Source organism: Camellia sinensis, chromosome 6 (assembly GCF_055761805.1).
Source record: "Camellia sinensis isolate YWXY chromosome 6, ASM5576180v1, whole genome shotgun sequence".
Taxonomy (NCBI): domain Eukaryota; kingdom Viridiplantae; phylum Streptophyta; class Magnoliopsida; order Ericales; family Theaceae; genus Camellia; species Camellia sinensis.
The window spans coordinates 144,418,694-144,429,961 of record NC_138966.1 but is presented as its reverse complement, the minus strand read 5'-3'; the positions used below and the strand labels follow the sequence as shown (position 1 = coordinate 144,429,961).

The window sequence follows — 11,268 nt, the reverse complement described above, 5'->3', positions numbered from 1 at the left end:
ACTTACAGGAAGCATAAGGTATAATGAGAGACAGGAGGAAATTGCAGTGGTCGCGAAGTGAAGAAGTTGAACTAGAAGGCGAGCTAGAAACTTTGAGTATTCAGAGTATACATTTGAAGGGACAAAGTTTTAAATCACATTAAATGGAGGACGCGTACGAAGAGGCCGGAATTTGTAATGATGACCAGAAAACGTGTGCGTTCTGACACACGTTGGAATGAGGTTAACCGCCGAATTTTTGACTTTTCAAGTTTGAAACCAAACACACCGACTAACTAGTGCTAGTGGGGTGTTTGGGGGTCAATTGTGGGAGCCGGATAAAAGTAGACGCAGATAGGCCGAGCACACATTTAGACAATCGGTACATATTATACTCGCCCCCGTTTTGTACGTTGTGGATGCCGAATATCTTAGTCGGCCATAAAGCCAACCGAACGAGGGGTCGATTGGAAGTTGGAATATGACGAAAGAAGGGCCGAGTGAGCAATCACACGACGGATTAGTAGTGGGCCCTATCCTGAGGACTAGGAGCGTATATAAATAGAAGAACAACAACTAAAGGCAAGTATGTGAGAACTAGTATGCTTAACTTAAAACATTATCTGTCGGAGTGCTAATTCCGACACCCTGACCGGAGTGTTTATTCATTTTCAGGTGGTTAGCTGAGGATCACGAGCGTCCCACATGATCCAAAGAGTATTTCTGAACTACTTCCCCACACACATTTATGGTGATGATATATATTATTGTTGTTGATAATATATTTTTTTTGACTTTTTATATGACTTCTTAAAATTATATAAATTCTGTTGGTATAACATTATATTTAAAAATATATCACTACTATTTTTTTTAAAAATAAGTACGATAAAATCATATAATTAAAATTAATATATAATTTTTTTTTCATCATATATGATCTACAATAAAGGCCCCAACATTAGACACAAAATTCTTTAATTTATAATGATGTCAATATAATGTGTAATTGAATTTAATTATGGTATGTTTTAATTTTTTTTTTAACATATAACCCAATGAGTAAATTTGGGATTTATAATTATTTTTGAGGCCAGACTTTGACAATTGTAGCAGACCGATGTTAGGTTTAGGGCAGAGTTTGAACAAATACAGAGTCCTTTATTATGTAGTGTGGGCACGGTCTGAACTCAGCCCGGCCCAACAAATGCCCGCCCATAAGATTTAGTTATGATTCATTGTAGTGTTAGTTATAACTTGATTATACAAATTGTGATCTTACTTATTATAATGTTTGTTATGATATTATCTTGATTATGATTCAAAACATCTTTTATTACACTTATGGGTTATGACTATATTTTTTAGTTACTCGAAACGATTAAGTTATGACATTTATGACTATTAACTCCACAAATATCATAACTTGCAAGTTATGAAATTTATGAATTTGATTTTTTCGAATGTCATAACTTAGTCATATGGAGTCATAATTAAAGAAAGAAAAAATAAATAAATAAATTATAACCAAACATCACTTGTATAATCAAAAATCTCTTAGGTCATAATCAAAATATTGTCATGATCAACATTACAATAAACTATAATTAACACAATAATAAGCTATTACTAATTAGTACGTATAGCTTTATTAAAACTTGATTACTACATTTCTTATGCATAATATTAGCTCTAAAGAATATAAAAAAAAAAATAGAAAGAAAAAAGCAAAAATGGAACTTAGAGCAGACATAGAACAAGAAAGAATGTATGACCATATGTTTGTCTCAATTAAAGTTACATAGTTGCAGTTATCATGAAATAAGTCTTAATAATACAAATCCAATACACTGTCTTAGCAAACAACAATAATAAGTAAAATAAAAAACATAAACGGCAATAGAAAGGGATTTTCGTATTCTTGAGGTGATTAGCAGTTTCGAGTACTTGAATTATGGGTGTCTCTACAATTGAATTTTCTTTAACTGTACAAGTATGCAGGAAAAGACCGAATAATTACAAAACGCATACAAGGAGATGCAACAGATCAATGAACAATATAAAGCTATGTTTGAGAAGTTGATTTGGCCTATTTTGGCAACAAGAAACAAAGCTAGTTTATTGACTTATTGATTTATTTGGGTCACATTATCTCTTTATTTTTTTTACATTTTTTTTTCAAAAAAAGTTAATAAGCCAAAAAAGCCATTTCCCAAAATAGGCCTTTGCAACTAAATAAGCACAAAAAGACAAAATAGGCTAAATAAGTTAATAAGATAAAATGTTACATCTAAACCATAATCATTTTAATTTTTTCTTTTTATATATAAAACTATCATATCTAGATAAAAAAAAATAAAAATAAAAATTCTTTCTAAGCGGAGCTAATTTAACCAGGTTAAATTAGCTAAAAAACTAAGCTAAATTAGCTCTTCTTAAATTAGCTAAAAAACTAAGCTAAATTAGCTCTTCTCAAATGAAGGCTAAGTACTAAAAGTGTAAGTGATTTATACTTTTTTTTGTTTCGATAGAAAAATATTTTTATTTATTTGATTATGACCTTAAAAATGATGGTGTGTTTGTGGTTGTAATAGCGGTGGTATAGGTGATAGGAAAGTGAGAGTAGTAGTGGTGTAGATGGTGGCAAACTTTAAGAATAATGATATGTCAGAGAAAATCCAATCCTTAATTTTTATTTTTGTCAAATTTAAATTTGATAAAAAAAAAGTGTTCAAAATCATATCCAATCTATTTATCAAATGTTGGGTAATGTTATGGTATACATGTTTGTAGTATATGTCATATATTTTTGAAATAAATGTTATGTAATTTTTTTTATAGAGTCAAGATAATTTGTGATTCAGAAATTAAATTATATATTTTGTGATAATGTTATGCATTTTTGTGATAATATTACACGTTTTTTGGTTAAAAATTGTTTGCATAAAAAAAAAATATTTAACATTATCACAAAATGTGTAAGTTCATTTATGAACCACAAATTGATGTAATTCTACTAAAAAATTACATAATATTTATCACAAAAATACATATTATACACCACAAAAATACATCAAATGGTGCATAGAATTTCTCTCCAAATGTTCCTCAAATTAAGGTAGAAACATTTTTTGCATCAAAATTGAGCATTTATTAAATTAAAATTTGATAAAATTTAAAAAGATGAAATATTGGAGATAGATTTTTTTTTTTTTTTTTTTTTTTTTTCCATCAAATTTTGACAAAACGATAAATAAACATTGCAATTCAGTTGGGGACAAACCTGGAATTGAATTGAATTGAATTGAATTGGCAGTCAACTCTGAGATTCGTTTTCAGCTTCAGTGACCCTTTTTTTGGGGGGTGAATTTTGCCACCTTCTCATTTAAATATTCTTGAAGATTGCCGATATGGTAATATCCAATATATTCGAACTGGGACCAGATTGATACATGAGGTATACGCTCAATGATCCAGTAGTCTTTGCCTTGATTGGGTTGCATTCTATCTATGAATTCTTCCGGCATACCCCAAAACTGAAGAGTTTTGAGTTTTTGGAGGTGGTGGATGCTAGATGGTGCCTCTTTTAGTTGTGGGCTAGGCCAAATTGCTAGCTCTTCAAGAATTTGCAGCTAGTGTACCCAAAAAGGACTTCTTTGGCAGCTTTCCACTTTGAAAAAGAAAAACAGAACGAACTGGGGATTTACCAATGCTTTCCATAACCTTATCCATGTTGCAATAACGCCTATGCATAGATAGCCGACGAGTTGTGTCATTGAAACGTGAATTCTCTTCTTCTAAAATTTGACAAAAACAAAACTCCTCAAACATGGAGAGAATAATCTCACGCATTACATCATGTACCCAACACTCTCTAACTCTTCCGTCAAATTTTGTTGTTGACACTAGAACTAAGCGTCTATGGATCAGCTCATTCAAGTATTCTTCTGCAACTTCTTCCATTGTTTTTCCCTTCTGCTCTTCAACGAAACCCTCAGCTATCCATAGCCGAATTAGTCTTCCACATTTGATAGAGTAGTCCTCTGGTATTATGCCAAGTACAAGGAACATGACTTGAGGTGGTGAGGCAGATCATTATAACTAAATAACGAAATTTTTCTGATGCTTGTAAGATTAGGATTCCTTTCCAACTCAGTGCCCATGCTATCATAGAATTTCTGCCATTCGGATATAGCCTTGTCTTTGGTGGACAAGAGACCACCTATTGCCACAATTGCAAGAGGCAATCCTTCACATTTTCTTGCAATTTCATGTGATATTTTCTCCAACTCAAGGGGACAATGACCCCCAAAGTCCAATTGGAAGGCTTTCTTGCAAAAGAGTTCCCAAGCCTTCTCTTCGGATAGGGCTCCAAGCTCGTGGACCTGATCCACTGATGTTTCTTTGCAAAATGCAGCAACCTGTTCACTGCGTGTGCTGATGATTACCCTACTGCCTTTGTTATTTTTGGGTAAAGCATGTCTTATGGATCCCCAAAAGTTATTTTGCCATACATCATCAAACACAACGACGTACCTCTTTTCGTATAGATATCCTTTTAGCTTGGCAATGACTGAATCAATTCCCTCATTAGGTAGAACAATGTTTCCTGATATAGCTGCTTTATCATTGTTTTGAGGAGCTCCTCTGACTTGTATGATTGAGACGCAGTGATCCATGCTTTGTAGTTGAAGTGTGCAGCCACTTCTTGGCTGTCATAAACTTTCTTGGCAAGAGTGGTCTTGCCAATTCCACCCATGCCAACCACAGAGATGACAACTCGTTGTGATTGATTTTGGTCAACCAATCTGTTTATTAGTTCATATTTGGGAGATTCAATGCCAACGACTTCTTCATCCCCGATGAAAAGGGAAGCCAGCCGAGGGTCACGCCACATGTCGTCCTTCCTGTTACTGCTGCTATGTTCTGAGGAAGTAGTAGTACTAAATCCATATCGACCTGCTCTTTCCTGGATCTCACTGATTGTAGTCTTGATGCCTTGGACTTGAGAAGCTATCTCATGTCTTGACTTCAGCTTAGTGATCGTTCGAGTGATTTTACGCAAGCAACTGAATCGTGGAGATTGTTTTGGCAAGGTCAAGAGAATGTGTTCATCGATAACGTCTTGTATTCGATAAGCAACTTGCCTTGCTTGTTTCACCCATATTTTCACGCTTTCGTTTCCAGTTTCTGCTCTTGATTCTGCATGTTTTAAGAAAGACTGTATATGCTCCAATTCAGCTTTGATACTGACAATTTGCTTACTGACACCCCTCAACAACTCTACTCCTCTGGCTAACAATGGTCCCAAATATTGAATAGCAGAGTTCACTGCTGTTTCTGCCATTACTTATCCCTGCACTGAGCACACCATCACGATTAGTTCCAATTATGTGTAGTGTGTGATTGTATCCACATAGAAAGGAAATTAGATGGAGTCAACATAAATGGTAAAGTCATTTATAAAGTAAAAAATTGATTGGTTGACATTTTTATCGCCATTGATGTAGACACAACCATGATCGATGATAACACATGTATATATATTTTGGTGTAAATGAGATACAAGCAAAAGAATCTGGTAATCATATCATTTTGCAACATGTTCTCCTTCTCATGATGGTTTGATTCAGGTTTTGATGATTTTATGAAGCAAATTTGGGAATCATTATTGTTTTGTGACAATGTGGTCGTTCAGCACAAGGATCAAGATTGTTTTCAAAGATCATGAGGTTTATTGGACAAGGTTTTGGATCTGATCAAAGTAAGGACAGCTTTGTGGGTGAAATCTAAAATCAGGAGTGATTGTTTTTCCATTGACAATTTCTTGTGGACATCGAAGTAGTGCAAACTCTTAAATTGAAGGATATTAGAAGCATGGATTAACCATTTTCTTGGATTGCATTCATGAGCAATTTGAAGGATATTCCAAGGTCTTTTGGTAGAGTGCAAGCTCTGTGTCAACAGTACAATACAGGGAAGAGAACAATCCTGTTTTACCTCCGCATTCAACATATGTGGTGAAGAGTGTACAACAGAGATATAATAAGAAGAGGAAAAAGAAATCACAGGATTGCTAAGAAGGGACAATTTGTAGAGCTAAAGGTAGATGAAGAGGATGTATGCAAATGGGCTTCATTAAGGGCCACTGCCACTTCCGCTGCTTTATCTGTTTCCACGGAAGGCATTCTTAATCGCAACAAGATTCTGCTAAATGAAGCTGAGGTGGTTTGGAAAATTGGAAAGTCATTGGGAATCTGGGATTAAGCTATGTAGGAGGGGACAATGAAATTGTGAGTCCAATCCAAGTATATAAGCAGTTCATTTGTTCTTGCTTAAGATTAAAAGGGGTTTTTGATTCTATCAATGAAGCTAATATCATGGAATGTCAGGGGTCAAGTGAAGAGGGAGAAGAAAACAACGGTGAGACTAAAGTGGTGGTGGCTGAAAGGAGGATTGATTTCCTCCTACCATCTATGAGACTAAGATGGAACCTTTCAATAAAGATAGTGGCAGAGCTACTTGAGGAAGATGAGATGTACATTTTGAAGCTGAAAAATCAATTGGATTATGAAGAGGGTTTAGTATGTTACTCTGCTTTTTGGGGTGTTTGAAGCTGGTCTTTTCTGGCAGATTGGGTGTTTAGAGGTTTTAGTATTGATTTGGATTGGCAGTTTTAATTGCCTTGATTTAGGAGTTCAGCCTTTTTATGTGGAGTTTCGGTGGCATCTTGCCATTTTTTTAGTGTTTTTATGGCCTTTGGATATGAACTAGATTAGAGCATTTAGTATATGTCAACTTATATACATTTTTGCAATGATGTATTTTTCCTTGGCCCTGTTATTGATATATCCTTAATGTGCTCTCTTTGTATGCATTTGTTATACATCATTGTATGTCCTCTTTGCCTATTAAAAAAAATACTAGGTTGGCACTTGTTCCAAAGCCTAATCACATGCTAAGCCAAAACCCAGCCAAAAACAGAAGATGAAAAACAAGACACCAAAATCTTCACTAACCCATCAGCACAACTTAAAAAGGCATCCACAGCAGCAAAACAAAGACAAAAAACAGAACAACAGTCTTGAAGTAAAAGCTGCATCACAGTGTCTTCCCGCTGTTGATCCTTTAATGCAAGCTCATAATGCACCTTCTCAAGTTAAGTTTGTCCCCTCCAGCGATTAGATAGTTGACTCATTATATTCTAATTCAATCAGTTATTCATTTCTTGTCTCTGTCCTTACTTGTACTATAAATATTCTAAGGAATTCAGGGAAACCTTAATGTATTTTAAGGAATCCTAATGGATTTAGCACATACCTAGGTGAAGATTTTGGGTTTTTTTTTATCCACTTCCCCTTTTACATCATAGCTCAATGCCATGGTTTGTAATTCATGTATTGTACATCGATCCAATAGGGGTATGTCATATGTTTAAGTAGAATATTCATGTTTGCGTGTGATTGTATAGTGGATTAAAAAAAAAGCTATTCAAGATGTGAGACCCTAATCATGGAATTATTGTTGTCAATAGCTAGAATTCTCAATTATATTTATAGCAAAAAGTGATGACAAAAATGTGTGTTTTGTAGAAACATTACCTGATTCCTGTGCCACTCCAAAAAATGATATGAAGTTCCAAATCCTTCGGAGCAGCTTTGTCCCTTTGTCAGATTCCAGCAACTGCTTAACTATGGAGAAGGCTTTTAGATTTAGAATTGGGGTTTCAATTGAAAGTAATGCATTGTTTCAGTCAGTCCAAAGAGAGAGGTAAGTGTTGTCTAATAAAGAAAATAAAAATTTTAAAAAATGGCTCAAACTCATGAACTGTTTTGTTGCTTTGGCAGATTTCCCATTCTTGTACTTGTAGCATTATTATTCTTTATTTAGCTTGCTTCTTAACTTTATACTTCACTTTGTTCCTTGTTTAGTTTACATGGATTGCCATTTATTCTTGTGTTGTTCCTCTTTAGATTTCTTGAAGATCAAAATGTAAATAGAGAAACCTTCTTTTATAATTTATTCTTGGGATAATTATACGTCTGGCCCCAAAGGTATATGCTCATTACATTTTAGTCCCTAATTTTTTAATTGTTCCAGTTTAGTCCTCAAAGCATGCAATTCGTTATACTTTAAGACCTGATGTCATTGCCGTTCACAATCAGTAACAGGATGAAGGGTATTTTTAAAATTTTACATGAAGCCATAACAAAATCACAATAACCAAATACAAACATGGTGTCAAAGTAAGCACTTTATAACATTATAGTTCCTAAACTATGTATTTTGTTTTATTTTAGCTTCCAAATATATACTTTCTTACATTTTCGTCATACTCTTATTTTTGTTGATTTTTTAAATTACAAATCTGAATACTAAAATATAAAATAATGCATATTTTAAAGACCACTTGTCTGATTAACCTTTATTCTTTGTATTGTTATCCGCTTCCTTTGTGTCTAATTATCAACAAACACAAATAGAGAAACCTTCCTTGTACTTGTGGCTAGCGAACTTCTTGTATTCTTATGGGAATCCATATATTTCTTTTGCGTTTTCATGGAGGGGACATTATAACATTCTTCTATGAACACATAGAAGCAAGCATTTATTCTTGTACTGTTCGTTCCTCTTCAGTGTTCTTGAAGATCAAATAGTAAAATAGAGAGAGCTTCCTTCATAATGATTTTTTCTTTGTATTGTTTCTAAGTTGTTTTCAGCTTCCCAGCATCGTCTTAATTTATCAACAAACGCTAATGCTTTGTTTGGTTCACTAAAAAAAAATGCAATGATCATTCACTAAAAAATGATTAAAAAAATATCACAAATGAAATCATCATTAATTACTACAACAGGATACTCATCCCACTACATTTCTATTTCATTCTAATTAACCAAACACGCCATAATAGTAATAGAGAAACTTTCCTTTTGCTTGTGAGTTGTGGCTAACAAAAAACTTCTTATATTCTTTTCTTGAAACCATGTTTTGAGTTTGATGGAGGGGACATTAACCATTCTTCAATGGAGGATGTTATATCGGTGGATGGAGACAGAATTTTAGTTCAGTAAACAAAAGTTCAGATTGCATTGTTTTTTCCCCTTAGATTAGGTTGTTGGGATGAGATGTAGATTATGATTTAAGGTCCCAAAATATTTAATTTCAACTTAGGGATTTTTTCAGTATAAAATCCTTACAGAAAGGACCAATTTGGGTTTGATATAGGTTTAGTTAGAAGCAAAAATCTAGTGATATTATTTGTTCTGCATTTTGTGAAGGTACCGTCTCATCTAAATCATGACGTACTAAAAATCAAACACTAAAGAAGACTATTCAGTTTTATTTTTAAAATATTCTTTACTGTTCTAAATTGTTGAACGAATCTGTGAGGAGAAATGAATGACGTTGAAGCTAGAATCAAAGTTGTTGACACTGGTTTCTAAGAGGGATAGTGGACGCTAATGAACGTTGTGACAGAGATATAGAGCTTTGTTAAAGTAGAGTTGGATGTTATCTGAAGAAATGTTTTCTTTTTTTTTTTGGATCAATAATACTAAGATGATTGCAAATTTCAAACCGAAAAACCATGCTTAAGATTTTTGCTCTGAAAATTAATTAAAAGTTGCTAAATAATGTTCATCTATGACATTAAAAATATTCTAGGAGAAGTCTTTCATCAAGTGAGCAGTTGAGTGGCATGAAAATTAATTTTAAAACATGTACTTTTATGTAAATAAACTCTGAAATATACACCTTGCAAGTTGCAATTTGGTTGGAATCAACACTGAGATTCACTTTCGAATGTATTTTATTATCATTCCATTAAATTTGAAACTGAATTTTTTTTACTCAAATTGTATACTTTAGGAATGACATTTCCAAAATAAATTTTTTTATGCTGTGTTTGGTTGAGATTTTTGGGGTGGGATTTGGAAAAGGAATGAGAAATGTAATCCTATTTATGTTTGGTTATAATAAAAAATATATGGAAAAAGAAAGGGGGTGAGAAATAAATAAAGAAATAGGAGACATTTTAGGACATCAATTCTATTTTATAACCAACACAACCAAACATAGTTGGGATTTGGAATTCTATTAATTCTTTCTCCTTTTCCTTTCATTTCCATTTCCCTTCCCAAATCCCCCAACCAAACACAGCATTAAAGACAAAGTGATACAGAATACGTACTTTAGCTTCCTTTGTGTCTTATTATCATGAAACACTAATGGAGATACCTTGCTTGTGCTTGTGGCTAACAAACTTCTTATATTCTTGAGGGAATCCATATATGTCTTTTTGAGTTTTCATGGAGGGGACATTATATCATTCTTCTATGATTACATAGAAGCAAGCATTTATTCTTTGTATTGTTTCTAAGTTATATTCAGCTTCCTTGCGTCAACTTAATTATCAACAAACACTAATGCTCTGTTTGATTCATCAAAACAAAATACAATGATTATTCCATTAAAATGTTTATTTTCACATTTGATTCACTAAAAAATGATGAAAAATACATGTATAACAAATGGAATCATGATTCATCATTATAAGTGAATACTCATACCACTAAATTTCTATTTCATTCCAATTAACCTAACGCTCCATAATAGTTTTTTCTTGGCTAACAAACTTCTTACACAGTATTCTTTTTATTGAAACCATGTGTTTGAGTTTGATGGAGGGGCAAGTAACCATTCTTCTGATGGAGTGGATTATATATATATGGGCGGATGGAGACAGAATTTTGATCTTACCTAGAAATTTAGAACTCTATATGAATGTAAAGGTACTTGAAAATTGAACGAAAGAGTGATAATCTATATGAAAATACAGTTCCACATAACATAAACATAAAAACCGGACAGAAAAAAAGAGATAGTGTACAGAGGAGAACACATGAGGCAATAGGTTTCAACTTAATCGAATCAATTACACTCCTAACAAACACTACTGTGAAGCATAATCAGGGCATACAATAATGCTACTCGCACCAAAATAGATCATTGAACTAAACACAGAATTTTATGTGGCCTAAAACATCAGAGGAGGTAGTTGCATCATTCATATGCTGGGTATAATAAAAACAGCACTGTTACCATCACTGCAATTTTCAATCACCGAAATCACCAATATAAAGCAAAATGTCTGTATCTATAGATGCTATTTATAATTTTAGTGTCACTCATTTCTCCCCTTTCACAGCAGCATGAATATTAATTTTAAATTTTAAAGCTGGTACTTTTACCTAAATGAACTCTGAAATACACACCTTGCAATTTGGTTG

The 11,268-nt window shown here is 33.3% G+C and overlaps 1 protein-coding gene across 2 annotated transcripts; it reads right to left on the bottom strand.

The window, feature by feature from the left end:
* Positions 1 to 2,289: 2,289 nt before the first annotated feature.
* On the bottom strand, positions 2,290 to 7,904 carry LOC114310127 (disease resistance protein RPP13-like). Of its 2 annotated transcripts, none has more exons than XM_082875001.1 (2): positions 7,581 to 7,808; positions 2,290 to 5,335 (listed from the first exon to the last, which is right to left on the bottom strand). In XM_082875001.1, the coding sequence occupies exon 2, from the start codon at positions 5,324 to 5,326 to the stop codon at positions 4,538 to 4,540; it is 789 nt and encodes a 262-aa protein (XP_082731127.1). In that variant the 5' UTR covers positions 5,327 to 5,335; positions 7,581 to 7,808; the 3' UTR covers positions 2,290 to 4,537. The 2 variants fall into 2 exon arrangements, with proteins under 2 accessions (XP_082731127.1, XP_082731126.1); XM_082875000.1 differs by having other exon boundaries at positions 3,182 to 5,340; positions 7,581 to 7,904.
* Positions 7,905 to 11,268: the final 3,364 nt, after the last annotated feature.